Source organism: Hyperoodon ampullatus (genome assembly GCF_949752795.1).
Source record: "Hyperoodon ampullatus genome assembly, chromosome: 2".
Taxonomy (NCBI): Eukaryota; Metazoa; Chordata; class Mammalia; order Artiodactyla; family Ziphiidae; genus Hyperoodon; species Hyperoodon ampullatus.
Window position 1 is genome coordinate 180,486,128 of NC_136915.1, and position 19,607 is coordinate 180,505,734.

At 37.9% G+C, this 19,607-nt stretch overlaps 1 protein-coding gene across 1 annotated transcript; it reads left to right on the forward strand.

The window, feature by feature from the left end:
- Positions 1-217: 217 nt before the first annotated feature.
- On the forward strand, positions 218-17,732 carry BPNT1 (3'(2'), 5'-bisphosphate nucleotidase 1). Its single transcript, XM_079697314.1, has 9 exons — positions 218-325; positions 4,476-4,602; positions 7,589-7,693; positions 8,383-8,490; positions 9,729-9,777; positions 10,994-11,085; positions 13,584-13,781; positions 16,405-16,510; positions 17,557-17,732. Exons 2-9 carry the CDS (start codon positions 4,483-4,485, stop codon positions 17,703-17,705), a joined length of 927 nt encoding a protein of 308 aa, XP_079553440.1. The 5' UTR covers positions 218-325; positions 4,476-4,482; the 3' UTR covers positions 17,706-17,732.
- Positions 17,733-19,607: the final 1,875 nt, after the last annotated feature.

The window sequence follows — 19,607 nt, forward strand, 5'->3', positions numbered from 1 at the left end:
ACTTAATACACCTTTCGGTTTGACTTCAGGGGACTGGCGCCTATGGAAAGCTTGGAAAGCTTGGAAAGCTTGGAGAAAACACGGACAAGTGGAGCCTTCCGGCGGGTCTGGAGTCAGACCGGGCGGTGGCAAAGTAGCTGTTCTGCGCCTGCGCCGAACTTCCCGCATGCTCAGTAGCTGAGGTGGGTTTAGTCTGCATCCACTGACGACCTATCCCCGGAGGGTAAGCGCTGTACTGGACGCTGCGGGGGACCTGTTGCTTGGTAACGCTTGTTTGGTTACCCCTGAAGTCTCTCTCGTCTGACTTGGTGCCAGTCTTGTAACTGTAAGTAATTTTCTCTCCTGCGGAGCAGCGCAAGGGCCTTAGGCAGATCTGAGTAGTTTATTGGTCCCCTAACTCCACCCCTCTGCACAGATATGAAGAGATTCAAAGGATTTATGTTAAAAAAAAAAAAGTACGCGAATCAGAGTACTTCTCCAGATATTCCGATATCGGACCTAGATTCTTGAGTGTCAGCATTTTGACTGTTTACCTGTACTATTATTTTCGTGCCTCGGGGTCTTTTAATGGCCATATGTTGTTGAAATAACAAGGCAGACTTAGACGGTGGGTTCTTTAGTGCATCCAAATTTAGAGACTGTCTTACGCCTAAAATTAAATTTCGTTAAAATAGCAGGCATTCTTCCTACTGCCTTTTCTGGCTGTAGACTTGCTTTATTTATTTAGATCCCCTGAAAATGTGATTGCTAGTTTAAAAGATGTGTACATTTTACTGCTAATAAGATTTTCAAAAAACCGGTTTCACCACTTTACATCCTCGCTAATAATGCTCAGGAGGATCTTCACTCACACTCCTGCCAACACTGGGCAAACTTTCTTATCTATGCCAGTCTTACATATGAACAATCATTTCTCATTGTTTTAGATTGCATTTCTTTCATTTCATTTCAAATTGAGCATTTCACGATTTAATGGCCTTTGCTTTTATTTTTCTTATTGCCTATTGGCGTCATTTGCACATTTTTCTGTTGAATCATTCATCTTTTACATATTGATATATGTAAGCCCCTTATGTAACAAAAATTAGCACATTTGTCTAGTATGTGATACAAATCTTTGTTATCATTTTGTCACTCATCTGTTTGCTTTGTTTATGGTATTTTGGCTATATAGACATTTTAATTTTTATGCCTTCAGATTTATCAATATTTAATGGATTCTTGGTTTTAGTCACATTTAAAAGCGCTTTTCCAAATTTATAAAACATTTCACTCATGTTTTATCCCCATACTTTTATAGTTTCATTCTTTACTTTTAAAATCATGCATTGATCTGGAATATACATTGATATAAAGAAACAAAAAGATTCCAACACTTTTTTAAAAGATTAGCAATTGTCCCCACCGTTTTTTGCACAATTAACTTTCCTCCATGATTTGAATTATCACCTTTAGTGTATTTGGATCTATCTCTGGAATTTATTTGATTGCATTGATTTGTCTCTTAAATTCTGCCCAGGACTAAACTTTTAGTTACTATAGTTTTATATCATATTTTGATATATGCTGATTTCTCTTTTTTTCAGAATTTGCTCTGTTATAGTCAAGTTCCAAAAGATAAATTATCTTAGTATTTTGATTGGGAACTCACCATTTATTTATTTTTCTTTCTTTTTTTATGGTTCTGGCAGCTTTATTGAGGTATAATTATCATACAATCAATGTAAATATTTAAAGTGTATAATTTGATATAATTTGTTTATCCACTCACCTGTTGAGGGACATTTGGGTTGCTTTCAGATTTTGTCTGTCACAAATAAATCTGCTATAAACATTCATGAAGAAGTCTTGGGACTTCCCTGGCAGTCCAGTGGTCAAGAATCTGCGCCTCCAATGCAGAGGGCGCGGGCTCGATCCCTGGCTGGGGAGCCAAGATCCCACGTGCCACGCTGTGTGGCCAAAAAAAAACCCAAAAACCAAAAAACAACAAAAAACCAACCAAACAAACAAACAAAATTCATGAAGAAGTCTTTGTGAGGACTTACACTTTTTTTCTCTTGGCAAATAGCTAGGAGTGGAATGCTGGGTCAGCCATATTGTTTCCCAAAGTAATTGCACCCTCTTACATTCCCACCTGCAATGTGTGTTACTCTAACCAGTGTCCTGTGAATGATGAGGTCTCCCACTGGCTAGTGGGCGCATGAACTCCCAAGCCGTGTGAGCTCTGAAGATCACACCTAATGTTCCTTTCGGGAGGTGCATGCCCCGGCTTCAGGTAGTTTCCTCACCTGCCTGCACTGATTAGCAGATCTCCAGAGGTCTCTCTGGTACTCTGCCCTGCACACTCCTATCATCTTGGCCTCCTCAGACACCCAGCTCCATCTCCTCAACTTGGATACTACTGCACTCCCCCTGGGTTCCCATTTCATCATTTATTTTAAGAACCTACTCCTCATATGCTCACCACCTTTATACTGAATTCAAGACACCTCTCCCAGGCTATGAGAAGAAATGGATCATTGATTCCTATTGTTTTTGTCCTTCTGAACTAGCCATGTTGACAGCTGTAAAGATTCCTTAAATGATAGGATATTAGGTTGATTGCCTTAAATGTTGTACAACCTTTTTTCATATTCCAAGCCTCAAGCCCAGAACATTATGAAAAAGAACCTGTGCTGTGATTCTGGGTCATATTGCTAATATTATATCCTCAGAGTCAAAATAATGTTGCGGAAGCTATAGGAATTTTTTTTGCCCTTAACGCTGCCCTAATGTCCCTGCAGGATAGCCAGCAATGAGAATAATCATTGTAATAATGGTTAGCCAGCGTTATTTAGTGCTTCCCTTGTGCCAGAGACTGATTTAATAATTACTATGACTCTATGTTATAATACTATCGCTAGCTCCATTTTACCAATCAAGGCACAGAGAATTTAAGTGGCTTTCCCAAGGTCACACAACTAATGTGTGCCAGAGCTCGGAATTGAACACAGGAAGTAGGCTTCAGTGCCTGTGCCTTTAACCCCTGCTTTTGATAAGCTTTCAGAGAGACATGCTTACAAAAGTTAGTGTTTTACAACCCAGAATGTGTAAAACTGGTAGGGAAGGAAGGACAGTGGATGTAATCTGAACTATAAGGAAGTTAAGGACTTGCAGCTTCATTTTATTGACATATTTGATAAGTATCCTTTCTACATCCTCCTCTTCCACAGCACTTTTGAAAAGATGCATTCAACAAATTTTTTAAACTGTATGTAAGTTAATGGCTAAAGAGAAAAAGACAGTCAGGACCAGAGTCCTGCAATCTGTCAACCAGTGACCCTTTTCCAGGTTGAAAGTGAATCATGAATAAAATTATGGGGTAACATTGTTCACCTAGTTATGAGTACACCTAACAGTGGCTCAGGATGGGGGATGAGGGAAGTTGGACCATGATTCAGTCCCAACTAAGGCTCAGCCCACCCCACTGGGAATTTGGAAGCTAGGAAGGCCCATCAGAATTGGGGTGGCAGCCCAGCTGGAGTGAGGAATGGCCTTTACACCCCCCTGTTGACCAGTTTCAAGTGACATGACTCTTCTCAGCAGATAAATTCCTAAAGAAAGGTGGCAGCCAAAGACCATCTGTTGGCAGCCCTCTCAACAGCTGGGGAAGTAAGTCCTTCAACCTCAGAGGGAATCTGGGTGATGTAGCCCAGCATCAAAGCAGTCAATAAAATTGCAGGATTTGAATTTGTATTTTCAAAAAGGAAAGTACTTGATCCTAAAGACTGTTTTTTTCATATTTTTTATTGGGCCAGGGGCTGCTTGACACTCATTACTTTTCCAAATGCTTGGTCTTCAGTCCGGCGGTTATGCTGCTTGTTCTCTTTATTTTGCTACTGATGAGGATGGCAGTCAATAACCAGCAGATTAAATTTTATTTAATCTCTAAAGGAATATTCATTGAGTTTCAGAAACTAAATGTAATCACATGCAGTCCCTCCCCTTTTTAATTACTTCCCACATACCCACACATCCCTTATGCTCTTCATACCTCTGTCAGCACTTACCAGTTTTATGTTATAGACATTAGGTTACAGTATTTTACCCTCAGCCCACCAAAATATTAGCTCCTTAAGGGAAGATATTATACCTTATTTTTTAGCCCCTGCAGCACGTCCACAGCTTTTGTACATTATACTCGTCATACATAAAACTTTTTCACATGTTCATAGTCCTGGGCCAGTCACCCCCATGCCTCAAAATGTCCCATCTGCAGAGAAAAAGAATACTATACAAGTTATTGCAAGAGCTAATGCTGAAATGGAGTCTTTTTCCAAGTCTCTCTTAGTAAATGTTTATTAGAGAATCTACACAGTTAATTGAAGCAGTCCCACGTAAACACTCAATACCAATATGTTGAATTGAATTCGAGTAAATGAAACCAGCAGTTGGCTTTGAAAGTAACGTAACATTTCTCTCGATTTTCCTTTAAGGCACATCATGGCTTCCAGTCACACTGTGTTGATGCGGTTGGTGGCTTCAGCATATTCTATTGCTCAAAAGGCAGGAACAATAGTCAGGCGTGTTATTGCTGAAGGAGACCTGGGTATCGTGGAGAAGGTACTGAAAGTCTCGTCTCATTTCATACCAACTCTGTTTTTGTCCCTTGAGGTTTAGCTAAAAGGATATAATAATCTGGACAGACTTTAATAGTTGAAATAGTCAATGCCTCCCTTATGGAGATGGCAAGACCCTTAGTTCAAATGGGCTCCATTTCTGCTCTGAAGAGGACTCCAGACTTCCTACCTCCAAAACCTTTATTTATATGACTGGGCCTTCTAACCGCTGTCTAGCTCCAGAGCACTGGAACCAAGCTTCATATCCTGAGGTAATCTACTTCATGCAAAGCCATGCAGTCCTTGGTGAACTTGACATGTTTGGTAACATCTGGCATTTAAATAAGTATCCCCTATATTCAAAGCTTTCAAACGTTTTTTCTGCATGGAAAAGAAACCTAAAGCAAAGGTTTTCTTTCCAGTATGGTAATTAAAAACTTAGGTAAATTAACAGAAAGATAGTTTATAGTGGTAGTTGATTCTTAAAAGAAGTCCCACCGTGCATGTGTTCTAGTTTAAAATATAATTCCTTCCACAAGATTTGATGATTATTTCACATTACAAATTTTAAGTGTAAGTTTCCACATATTGACTGTTTGTCCTTATCTTTAAGGAAAATTGTAATTTTGCCCAAGTGGGAAAATTTTAGGATATGATAAACATTTTAATGATTTGAAATAGAGATGTAGTTAAGATGCTCCTTTATGATTAGTCAAGCATCTATTTAAGGCTATTTGTATAAAAAAATAAGGACCTTATATATAAGTAAAAAACAACTTAGAAATAAGTTCCTGTGAACTAATTATAGGATATTCAACATAACTACTTTTAAAAATTAAGAATAAAAATCACAAAAACTAGTGAAATAACTCTCATTTCCTTTTTTGATAGATTTATGGGCTTAATAGTATAGGAAATAGATATAGGGTATCTTGATTTTGAAATCAAAATTGATTTGAATCAACTTTAAAAAAATTTGTCATAGTCCCTCATTTTCCATTTTCAAAAAGCATTCAAGCTATTTATAATATATAGATGATATCTCTCATCCCCCATCCTCAGCCATGGTTAGGTGTACTCATAACTAGGTGAACAATGTTACCCCATAATTTTATTCATGATTCACTTTCAACCTGGAAAAGGGTCACTGGTTGACAGATCTTAGGACTCTGCTCCTGACTGTCTTTTTCTCTTTAGCCATTAACTTAAATACAGTTTAAATAATTTGTTGAATGCATCTTTTCAAAAGTGCTGTGGAAGAGGAGGATGTAGAAAGGATACTTATCAAATATGTCAATAAAATGAAGCTGGAAGGGCTAGTTGTTGTATTGGATTACAGAATAAGTATTCAAAATAGTTGCAAACTCTGAGAAAGGTGGGCCAAATTCAACAGGATATTACAGTAGGAATAAAGTCCTATATTAATGTTCAAGTAATAAGGGGGGAGTCTGATTCAGACTTGTGTGAAAAACAGGTTTTAGTTGATCACATACATGCTCAATGACAAGCCAACAATGTAAAACAGCTACTTTCAGAAGGCTACTAGTCTTACTGTCTTTTCTTTTTTATTGTTTTCTCTATTATGAAATATAGGAAGTGGAGAAAAACAGCAAAAAGTACAAAATCATCTATTAGGCCACCACCCAATATTTTGGATCATATCTTTGCATATTTTTCTCTTAGCATTATTTATTTTGTTTAAATTGATTTTCTCTTGTGATTATATTAGATGGACCACTTTGTAGCCGATAGATAGCTAAAGAGTAATAGAAATATAGTGTTCAAGTTAGAAAGAAAGATAATAACCTCACTGTCCTCTCTACTGGTCAGACACTTCTAGTACTTTATATCACCTCATTTTAAAAGAGACAGGGCAAAAACAGATTTGTCACACAAAGTATCTAGAATGGTGGAGATCTGGCACTATGTCGGTAGAAAGAGCAGGGAATATCTTATCCTAGAGAAGAGTTGGGATAGCTTTCCTCATAGAGGTGAACGGCTATCAATGTGTCTTGATAAACTTGATTGATAGGTAAGTAATCTTACCTATCCATGGTAAGTGGTCTCTAAACTTGATTGATAGGTAAGTAATCTTCGATTTCAACAATTCTTTTAAGTAGTTTCATTCCACAGATATTTACAGAGCACCTACTGTGTGCCAGGCACAGTTCTTTAGAAAATAAAACAAAGATCTCTGCCTCTGTGGCACCACATTCTAGCAAAATTGTTCTTTACATTGAGATAACCAGCTAACTTCACTGTGGCAGAAAAGAGTTTGATTTTCGTAGTCATTCCTTATCTCATTACAAAGTATTGCGAAAGATCTGCTATTTAAGATAAAATAATGTGTAAATCCACCTAAACAGGCATGTATAAATTGCAACATGTCCTAATTCTCTGAAAGCAAGCTAACCAAGGAAGTGGTCACTGTCTTTCACCAGTGTGACTGTATGAGTTATGGATTGAGTTGAGTGCCATAGGTGAGTTATGTAGTAAATATTACTGCCGTTCACTTTCATTTTTTTATAGTTTAGAAATAAAAATTTTGAAATAAGAAAAAACGAATCGTTCTGAGGACCTCTTGAATTATTAAAATTAGAATTAATGAGTGGAGTTTATAGAAGGATCCATATAAGAAATACCTTTTAAATAACTAAAGAGTTATTTATTATTATTAACTGCCTTGAAAATTGTGAATTTCCTGTCTGTCAACCTGCTTAAGCAAAAGATTAATGTAGAGATCTTATAAAAGGAATTTGTGAACTGGGGGAGAAAATGTTCTAAGTAATTTAAAAGCTCCTTTCCAGACTTTAGCCACTATAAATCCCATGAGAAAAACCCAGCCAAGAAACTGACTCATATGATGTTAAGCTTGATCAATCTTAAAACAGACAGTGTAATTTAAATGGATATAGATAATCACCCATGTGGCATCAAAGAACAACTTATTTCATACTTAGTTCTGCTAAAATGTGCATTCTTTGTTGCAGACCTGTGCAACAGACCTGCAGACCAAGGCGGACCGATTAGTTCAAATGAGCATATGCTCTTCTTTGGCACGGAAATTCCCCAAACTAACAATTATAGGGGAAGAGGTAAGACTATCATATATTTTTTTAAATCCCTGTTTACTGTATGGATTTGTAATTGCCCCTTTAGTGATTTATACACTACTTTTATGATTTCAAGCATTATATTTTTGTGTTTTAACACAAAAATAACTATCATGTTTCTTGGACTTTCAGAAAATATCTGCTTTTAATATTTTGGTTTATTTCTAGGCCACATGTGTCAGTTCTTGACCATAGATGATATGGTTACTGTTGTGACATTCAACATACAAAGTATAAGATGGGTAGAGTTCTAGAACTTTGGAATAAAATGGGTTTATTGTTCCTTTTTTTTTTTAAATTAAGGCTTATTTGCACACTTATTCAAAGACTAACACCGTGAAGGTGAAGGAATTGACATCTCATGTATTTGAGAGTTAGACACAGCTGATGGCAGAGTCACTTGTGTAAATAAGCGTATAATACTTAAAAATTCTTTTCTTTTTAATCCTTGTTCAGGAGAATGAAGTTGGGATCCTTTGTAATCAACTTTGATGAGCCATATGTGGTTGTTTTTGCAATTTTATTCAGTGTGCTTTAAAAGCTCTAAATAGAAATGGTAAACAGGAAGGACTAGTGAGAACTATGATACTGCATTTCTTCTTGTTGCTAAGACAGACGGTATTCTGTAAACAGGAAACAGCTTCGGTCATCATCAGTGTTCTCTGCTTTAGGATCTGCCTCCTGAAGACGTGGATCAAGAGCTGATTGAAGATGGTCAGTGGGAGGAGATACTGAAGCAACCATGCCCATCACAGTACAGTGCTATCAAAGAGGAAGACGTATGATCCATGTTATTACTTAACTTTCTATTAATCTTCAGTTTTTGTCGTAGTAAAGGAAATAAAATTTGCCATCATGATGAAAACTTGGTAGTTATAAAACAAGGGAAACCAGGAACTTGAAATCTTTCAGAGCCAACATATAAGTGTCTGGCAACCATATGGGATGTCTAACCTATTAACTTCAAGTTCATTTTCTCATCCTATTGATTTCCTCTTCACTCTAAAACTGTTATTAAAAATACTTTTGAGGGAATTCCCTGGCAGTCCAGTGGTTAGGACTGGGTGCTTTCACTGCTGGGACCTAGGTTCAGTCCCTGGTCAGGGAACTAAGATCCCACCAGCCGCGTGACATGGCCGAAAAACAAAACACTTTTAGGGAGAAAATCTAATTTGTTATTTAGTAAATTTGGTAGTAAAACATTTCATTGGTAATTGGAGCTGGAAGGAGATGAAATGGATTGCTACCTTATATTTTTGGAAGGCCATAAAAATTACCCCCCTTGCTTTTTATTGTTGCTTAAATTAAATCTATGACTTCAGATAGCTATCAAACTTCTTTAATTTTTGAGTTTTAATTTATTTAACACTCATTCCTTGAGCACTTACTATGAGTAAGGCACTTTGTTCTGTGATATGCAGTATAGAAAAAAAAGATGCGGTGTCTCCCATCAGAAATATGCCCTCACAAATTTATATCAAGAGTCTAGTGGTTAATGGCTGCATATCCTGAATCATATTAAAAGTCCTAAGAAGAGGGGATTTCTTTTTTATGCTGCCAGTTTTATAAACCATTCAATTTTCTTGGCCGCATATACGTGTGTCCTTATGATAATCAGACTGTCATTATTTATCTTAAATCAACATTTATATATAAAAATGAGTAGCATCCACACAAAACATTTTTGGTGCCACTTTAAAGTTTTCCTTATATCACCATCTAGAGCCCAGGATGTTCATGGCCACATGTTTAGTGTTCAGGTAGCAATAAACTTTTACCAGTTAACCATTTTATATTAAAATTTTTTTTATTGAAGTATAGTTGATTTACAATGTTGTGTTGATATTTTATTACAAAATACTTTTTTACTATTATTTTTTAATTATTACAAAACTGATGACATTGGCTTAAGCCACCCATAATATAATTTCAAAAATTTTAAAAAGGGTAGTTTTAGTTTATTTAAATCAATTTTAAAAATTTTACATGCTCAATTTGGACATTTCCTCTTTTTTAGCTTGTGGTCTGGGTTGATCCTCTGGATGGTACCAAGGAATATACTGAAGGTTGGTATCTTTTATATTTGTATTTGACAGCAGTAGGACTAATATATGATGATTACTTGTAAACATTTAATCTCCTTCAAATACCCCCCCCATATTCCACCAGTCCCCCAATCCTAATGTCCCCTAGATGAAAATAACTAACATTAAACCAATGTAACCAAAGGGACTATACTGAATCCCCAGCTTTATTGGGTAGAAACATGATGAAAAGTGTCACTGTATCGCCTTGTTCTGCCACCATCCCATGCCCATCCCTTGCTCGCTTCCTCTGTGAACTGCTGTCTCACTTCACAGCCTCACCTCTAAAGATGGGTTTTGAAACACAGTGCAATATTTCTCCTTCCCGAAATTATCTAAGATGAGCAAAATTAGAAAGCAGCAAATTAAAATAAAGTTGGCAACGTTAAAGTGAGAAGTGACAGGCTCAGAGCCAGAGTGGTAGGTTTTAGGAGTGTAGCATAAGCTTAGATTCTTATTTTTGAGAGGAAGATCAACGTAGGTTTTCTTATATTGGTTCTCAGCTGAAAAAAGAAAACTGTCTCGTAATTCCTAGAAAAAACTCTCTCTGTCCTTGGTTGAGACATATCTACGATGAGTGAATCCCGTAGTACATGTGAAAATGTCTCTGTAATCCATTGAGAAATAGGGGAGCTCTAGGCAGCTTTAGTGAGTGTAAGAACACCTAAACAGCTTGTTCAGCTCTCAACCCCGACCTCCAGAGGTTTTGACTCACTAGCTCTGCAAAGGAGCCTGAGAATCTGTACTGAAAAAATTGAGCCAGTTAATTCTAATGCTGTTTGTTAGTCCATTGGCCCCACTGTGAGAAATCTTCATTTAGAGGCTTGAAATGCAAATCTAGAGAGTAATCCTGGAATCGAGAGTGATCTAGCAGGCAGAGGTGAGTTGGATGGTGGTAGAGGGGGGCACAGAGGAACCTAATGATGATGGCTGCAGTTACGGCTGATTTACTTGATTGGTTTACAGATTATTACTAATGAGACCATGTGTATCAATTCAATTAAGTGGCCGTAGTCCCTACTTCTGTCCCTGGCCAACTCTCATAAGTTGTGTATTTTGCCAGAAGTAGGTTTAATCATGGATGAATCATTGCAAATTCCTTACCTTTATTGCAAAAATAACTTGGAGCCATTGATGTGCTGAGGATGAGTCATAACCTGAGAAAGTTATGTAATTGATACAAATGTCTTCTTTTTAGGTCTTCTTGACAATGTAACAGTTCTTATTGGAATTGCTTATGAAGGAAAAGCCATAGCAGGAGTTATTAACCAGCCATATTACAACTACCAGGTATTACTATAAATGATACCAAAATATTTCATTAGATAAATAATTATGGTATTATATGATTCTTAATGTTATCTGATCCAATGATTTCTAGCACATGCAGTCATCTGGGGGAGTTTTTCAAAGTAAGGATTCCCAGGTCATACCCCAGATGTATTGAATCAGGTCCTCTGGGGGGTGTTGATACCAGGAATGTGTGTGTATGTATGTGACTGTACACAGACACACTGTATGATTTGCACATATATTTTAGGTATGCCTTATGATTCAAATCATAAGCAAAAGTTTGGGAATTACTGATATGGCTCTTGGTTAGCTTGGTCATTGAGACACCTGATTTACAGGTGGTGCTTGAAGCACGTTGAAGAAATGAACCATTTCAACCAAGAAAAGAGGCTAGCCATGTTGTTTTGCAGGTAATACTACATAGTGCCTCAATTATAGTCAGCATTAACTAAATATGTTCTTGTACTCTTTTCTCTCATTTTTTCTCTCTAATCTGCTTTGACCTTCTACTATACTCCCAAGAAATTGTCTTCCTTAGAAGTAAGAGGCTAATGTAATTCCAAATCAGGAATATACTGTTAGATCACGTTAAATGTTGAAGGAAATTGTTGCAATAAAATACTTAAGGTATTTACATTAGTGTGACCTTGATAGAACTTTGGAGCAACAAAGTAACCAGAGTGGGGACTATTACTTCTGAATTTCCAGTTTGAGTTAAGAGCAGGATTAATCTCTGTTTCTAAGATAAATTTGTTGTTTTTAATATCATTTATGTGATTATAACTTTTTATTTATAATCATGTGCATCTTACGATTATTCAGCAAAAATATTTATGCATTCATTACTGGGAAAGTCTCATATTGAACTGCTTAAGAGTCCATTAATTCTTTTAATACGACTAATGCTTATACAGTATTATATGCAGACACAAGTTTGCAGTTATCATGTAAACTTTAAAGCAAGCTAATACTGTTACTTGAATAGGGGCATTTAATTCATAGATAATATTGCAGTGCATGGCACCTTCTATCAAAAAAAGATCTAAGCACTTAGGAATTGTTAACAATTTCCATCACTTCTTTCTAAGATTAGAAAAATTGTATTCACTTTCCACAGAACAATGAAAATCAAAAGTTAAGGGAACCCAGGAATGAAGCAAAGGTGAGAAAAATAGCTAGGCTTTTGGCTGCACTGGTAGGCAGAAAAGAGGTAGGCAACTTGTGGTAGCCCAGCAGTCACTGTCTGTCCCATGTACCAGCTCATTTTCTCCCGCTCTGCTTCTCTCCTTTGTTACCTGTTCTTTCACCACATTCCCTTCTGTACACTTTCCTTCTCTTCTCTCTTCCTTCTCTCTTGCTTATGCCTTAAAATTTGTTGCAACAAGGAGAAAAGTTGCTTAGCTTTGTTGGTAGTTTTCAAGGCTGAATGTCCAATTTAAAGTCATTATCATCATAGCTAACATTTATCAAGAGCTTACTGTGTACTGACAGACTCGAGGGATTCACATGCATTATCTCTTTCTGATACTCACCAAAACCCTTTAAGGAAGCCTTTATCCCTGTTTTACAGAAGAGGAAACTGAGACAAGTAACTTGCCCTAGTTGGTCAATGGCAGATCTGGTATCTAAACTGCAGTCCAGGCTCTTAGCCACTGCTCTACATTGCTCTCTTGAGCCAGATAAAAGACTTTTTTTTTTTTTTTTGTGGTACACGGGCCTCTCACTGCTGTGGCCTCTCTCGTTGTGGAGCACAGGCTCTGGACGCGCAGGCTCAGCGGCCATGGCTCATGGGCCCAGCCACTCCATGGCATGTGGGCTCTTCCCGGACCGGGGCACGAACCCGTGTCCCCTGCATCGGCAGGCAGACTCTCAACCACTGCGCCACCAGGGAAGCCCAGCAGCATTATTATATTATCACCATTACGTATTCCCATAGTAATGTGATTCTTATTGTTCCTTGGACAATGAAAAGTAATCAATACACAGTGTTTCATTTCCTGGGGACTTACATACCTTTTGTGAACAGCTATTTTCAAATACAATAATGAGATTGTTGGATAATTCTGAAAGGAACAGGAATCAGTATGTGATGTTGCCTTTCCTGAAGACTCCAGGGAATAACCAGAAGTTCCTTTCCGTACCTTTGGAACCCAATTATTATTATTTTTTTTGGCCATGCTGTGTGGCTTGTGGGATCTCAGTTCCACGACCAGGGATAGAACCCAGGCCACGACAGTGAAAGCCCAGAATCCTAACCACTAAGCCACCCGGGAACTCCCTGAAACCCAATTATTAACCAAAACAACAATGAGAATGATCAGTTGATGTTCTCAGGAAAATTTCTTTGTCGATGATACTGCTTTTGTAGTTTATAACATTATCATGTTTTTATTTTTAAAAAATCATGTTGCTAATATAACTAAATGTTCTATTTATGGCGAACCTTTCTCTCCAAATGATGACAAGCTTTGCCATTGTTTCACCCATTTACATAGGCAGGACCAGATGCTGTGTTGGGGAGAACAATCTGGGGAGTTTTAGGTTTAGGTGCCTTCGGGTTTCAGCTGAAAGAAGTGCCTGCCGGGAAACACATTATCACAACTACCCGGTCCCATAACAGCCAGTTGGTTACGGACTGCGTTGCTGCTATGAACCCTGATGATGTGCTGCGGGTGGGAGGAGCAGGAAATAAGGTACCAAAATCCATCCATCATCTACCCTGAAATGCAACTGAATTATTAAAAGAAATACTGAGCCGTTACAAAATGTGAAATAAGAGTTTGGGAGAAGAGATTAAAGATTGTAATTTGCCATTAAAGACACATTTCAGCAACATTTGAATTTTTTTTTTTTTTTGGCCGCACCACATGGCATGTGGGATCTTAGTTCCCCAACCAGGGATCAAACCTGTGCCCTCTGCAGTGGAAGCATGGAGTCCTAACCACTGGACCACCAGGGAAGTCCCTGATTTTTTTTTAAATGTTGTGGTTCAAGTCTTTTTTACCTAAGAGAATTCAGTGATGATAAGACCCCGGGCCTCTTGCCAGTCCTTATTTTCTCAAGGATCCTCTTGGATTACTTCCCAGACCTTTCTTCTACAGACTCCAGGATGGGCCTGCCTGCCCCTTTCTGGATACTTACCCCATTCATTCACCTAGGCTCCCATCCTCCTGAGAACATTGTGAATTGGAACACAATTTGATCTCCATCCCTGATCTCTTCTCATCTGATTGCCCCTCGGTTGTCATGATGACATCCATCAAGTATCTCAAATTCGGCATCCCCAGCTGGAACGCATCCTCTTTCTACCTGCCCCCAGATGTGTTCCTCTCCCTACTTCCTATCTGCTTAATGGCACCGCCATTTTTCTAACTGCTCTAGCCAGACATCTGAAAGCCATCCTAGCCTCCTTCCTGCCTCACATCCTATCAATCTGATCCTACCTATAGATCTTCTTAATTCTTCCCTAGTGTCTCATCCATCTCAACTGCCAGTGCCCTAGGTGAAACCTGTCATCATCCCTCAACCAGCCTTTACAGCAGCTTCCAAAGTGATCTCCCTCTCAAAGCATTTACTTATAAGAGGATGAAAAATGGAAGTTTAAAAATAGCACTATTTTGAAAAAAAATGTAAAACATTTCAAAGTAAAAATATATTCCTGATAGTCACTGAAATATGATTTCTCTTTGCCCCTACTTTTTTTTTTTTTTTTTTTTTTTGCGGTACGTGGGCCTCTCACTGTTGTGGCCTCTCCCGTTGTGGAGCACAGGCTCCGGACGCGCAGCCTCAGCAGCCACGGCTCACGGGCCCAGCCGCTCTGCGGCATGTGGGATCTTCCCAGACCAGGGCACGAACCCGTGTCCCCCGCATCAGCAGGCGGACTCTCAACCACTGCGCCACCAGGGAAGCCCTTTGCCCCTACTTTTGTAACTACAAAATGCCATTACCTCTTTTATTCCCAAGGAGGTACCATTCCCCGTAGGAGCAAAGTCCCCACCCTACACAGCTCCCACCTTTTCTCCCTGCAAAGACCTGTTGGGCGGTTCTTAACTTTTCTGCATCAAGGACCTCTTTGAGAATCAGACAAAAGCCACAGTCCCTCTTCCCTCAAAAAATATACCTGGCATAGTTCTTGGCACATAATAAGACTTGACACAGATTTCTTAAAAGAAAGAGAAAGCTTTTACTCAGAAGTCTGCAGCAAGGGTTAATGGTTTGAATGTGTCATTGAATACAGTAATCCTAAAAAGAATAGCTGGTTACCTTGTGTTCACTGAGGCTCTCCTTATTCTCCCAGGCTGGCCTCTTCATCTCAATATTTGAAGTCTAAACTTTACAGCACTAATTACTTTACAGTATAACCAAAAAATAAGTCAAGCAACTAATGAAAGGCTGATAGCAAGTTACTGCTGAGAGTTATGCAGTTTCTATCGGTCACCTCAGATTTTTTTTTTTTTGGCTACACCACGCAGCATGCGGGATCTTAGTTCCCTGACCAGTGATCAAACCCGTGTCCCCTGTGGTAGAAGCATGGAGTCTTAACCACTGGACCACCAGGGAAGTCCCTCAGTGACCTCAGTTTTGTATGAATACTACAGGCATTAGTAAGATGACTGTTTGATTTGATTTGATTTGATTTGATTTTTATTTATTTATTTTTGGCACACTGTGCAGCTTGCGGGATCTCGGTTCCCCAACCAGGGATCAAACCCGCACCCTCTATAGTGGAAGCACGGAGTCTTAACCACTGGACCGCCAGGGAAGTCCAAGATGACTCTTTTAAAATTCATACTTTGGTAGCAGAAATAGCAACACATATGATACCAAAACAAAGACTTATGCAACTGCTTGTTAGACTAGTCAGCATCACATATATTTTAGGACTTATTACAACCTATACATTATTGTACTGGTTGATATTTCTGTATCCTTTATATAATAATGGTCAAATTTTTACAAGATTAAAAAGCTTTATTTTTTCTACAATATATATTGCTTTTACTATAAGAAGAAAAGACAGCATAAAAAAGAAAACCTTATTTTAACTAACTTAGAATATAGAGACCATTCAGATATCCTCCTTGTAGCTTATTTGACTTCTTTTTTTCCCATCAGATTATTCCCTAGTGTCTCATCCATCACATTATTATGCATGTATTCTATATATTTCTTCATAATACTCATTTTCACCTGCTAAAGGCTTTAACCCAAGTCTGACACAGGAATTGAAATATACTGATAGAAACAAGCAGTTTCTCTTTATTTGTACCTCAGTTGTTTCATGGTTGAGGGATAATTATTCTGTTAAACTTACAGATTATTCAGCTGATTGAAGGCAAAGCCTCTGCTTATGTATTTGCAAGTCCTGGATGTAAGAAGTGGGATACCTGTGCTCCAGAAGTCATTTTACATGCTGTGGGAGGTTAGTCCATTTTATTTGGGGGAATTACAATTTTTATACAGTTTTTGTATTATGCTAGGACATGATATTTCAGTAATGTTACTTTACCTAGACTCTTAGGATATAAAAGATAGAAGGAAAGTTAGAGGTTATCCAATCTAAGCCTCGCATTTCATAGGTGAGAAAGTAGATTTTCAGTGAATTCATTTTCCTTTAGTTACAGTTTCTCTTTTGGACCTTGATCTGCACACAGTTCATTTAATTAAACCCTTATTAATTTATGGCTTTAATGCTTTTAGGGTTTTTTTTTCTTGAAAAGTAAAATATTCATCATCATCCTCATTAGTTTCTTTTGAGCCAATATTGTATTGGTAAATGTCTCAGTGCTAGCGCTTAAAGATCATAGAGTTGGAATTTTTTAGATCAGCCTGCAAAAGTACTACAGATATATACATAGCAAGATGATTTTTCTAATTCAAATAGACATCAGATCACATCTACTCTTAAACACTTGATTTTTATTTTATCATTTCTCCTGGTACATTATTGTGTCGATATCTCAGCATATTACATGACAAGGAAGTTAAATTCATCACGATCCATTCTCATTAGAATGTTAAATGAGACTGTAATATAACACAGTTATGTTTTATGAACATACTTCACTTAAACTCTTACCAAATAAAGTGTTACTAATAAATGGTAGAATGAAGAAAACACTTTTGAAACCAGGAATTGTGGGTGATGGAGTATAACCAATAGGAAATGTGATCACTCCAGGAAAAGAGAAATTAATTGATACTGAGAAGTATAGATTGAAAATACTAAGTGAAATTATTTTAATCAGGGAGAAAAAATAATGATTTAGCCTTTAGTTAGTCAAGTTCCTCTGTAGTCTTAAATTGCAAGTGAATTAATACTTAACCTTTGTGGTCACGCATTATCTTCCTTATTTTATCCAGAATTCAATGGATATTATTATATAGGGAAGCAAGAAGCTCTTAGAAATAACTAGAAACATAATGATCTGATCAGCCATTGACATTGTATTGATGTTTTTTCCATAGGCAAGTTAACCGATATCCATGGAAATGCCCTTCAGTATAACAAGGAAGTGAAGCACATGAACTCAGCTGGCGTCCTGGCCACACTGAGGAATTATGACTACTATGCAAGTAGAGTTCCCGAATCTGTTAAAAATGTACTTGTTCCTTGAAGGGAAATCTCGTCGACTCAGCCAGGAGAAGGACTTGCTCCTCAAAATAAAACATTTTAAAACTAATTGGATGGAATTTGAGCTCTACCTTTACTTCATTCATTGTTGATCACAGATTTACATTTGGTTACTTAGGAGTAGAAAATTGAATTTTTAAACGTCTTCATTAATGAATCGACCAGACCAATTTTGACATCTGGAAAACTTGTAAAGTCAGTATATTTCACATTTCATTTTTCCTCCTTTTATTTGGAGCAGTGAAAGTAAAGCTTAGTTCCAGCTGGCCATCCTGGTGCACTGTTGAATTAGCATTCCTGTTTTGTAAACCAGATTTCTTTAGGGCACAGAACCACAAGTTATTACCCAAATCTCATTCTTGTCTTTCACAGTAATGTAAAAGTTTTCCTACTCCCATTCTGAATACATTAAAATATCATTCTATATGTTGATGAAACAGATTTTGGAGAAACATTTCTTTATAATAAATTATTTAATTCTAGCTCTCTCTGTTATTCACCAGCTTTTTTTCAAGTAGTTGGAAACTATGTATTCTCTGCTGTGGGCATTACTTTATCCTTATGGCATCATTATGCAGTTTAACTGTGGAAAGTTAGGTAATTGCTCCTATTCCTTCCAAAGGAAGATTATAATATATGCTATCAAAATTATTCTGACATTCTGCCTAGGTTTTTTTTTTTTTTTTTTTTTTGCAGTACGCGGGCCTCTCACTGCTGTGGTCTCTCCCGTTAAGGAGCACATGCTCCGGACGCGCAGGCTCAGCGGCCATGGCTCACGGGCCCAGCCGCTCCGCGGCATGTGGGATCTTCCCAGACCGGGGCACGAACCCGTGTCCCCTGCATCGGCAGGCGGACTCTCAACCACTGCGCCACCAGGGAAGCCCCTGCCTAGGTTTTTATTGTTTAGGTCTCTGTCTTGTGCTTTTAAATAAATTTCTCTCATTGTTATTAAGCAAGTGGTTTAAATTAATCATTCCCAAACCCACTGCATGTCAGAATCACCTGGGAAGCTTTTCAGAAAATAGGAATTCACAGGCTCCAGCCAAGCGGTTTTGTCTTAAAATTCTGTGTATTTCAAGACAGCTACTCCAGGGATTCGGTAGTCATTTAAGTGTATCACTCACTAGAGACGGTGTTGGAGTACTGTTTTCACAAGGCAGCTGCAAGGAGAGGGCTTTGTGGCTTTGACACCATTGGCCCCTCTCCCTCTTACAACTCTCTTCGCACTGTCCTGTTTTTCTTCTTCCCCCTAATAGCCACTCCTACTCAGTCTCCTTTCTTGGTTTCTCTTTGTCTCCCTTTCCTTGAATGTCAGTATTCACCATGATTCTGTCCTAGCTTCTCTCCAGATGATCTAATCCACAAATATGGCTTCACTTAAGGGCCTTTTACCCAGAATTCCAAAATCTGTATCTAGCTTAGAACTCTCAAACTCTAGATTTCTATACCCAAAAGCCTACTTTGATGTCTCACAAGTATCTCTGAATTATGTCTAAAAAACTCTTCATTCTTGCCTATCCCTCCTTAAATTATTTTACAAATCCCCAAGGTGATCCTGATAATTGGCCATGTTTGGAAAGTACTTCCTTCTAAGAAAAGAGTTCTCTATCTATATGCAAACAGTGGACTAAACCTAATTTTTAAAAAAAAATCTAAGTACAATGTGAGAATAACTTTGAAGTTATTTTCTGTAGGCTCTTATATAAAAACTTTATCCAAGTGACATATTTGGAAGTCTGCATTCTCTCTCCACTCCCATCTCTTCTACATTAATTTACACACTCACACCCCTTTATTTCTTCCTTGAATCACTGCAGTGTCTTCCTGTCTAATCTTCCTTCCTGCACTGTTACTCCTCTCCAATCCATCTTTCATTGGCTCCAGG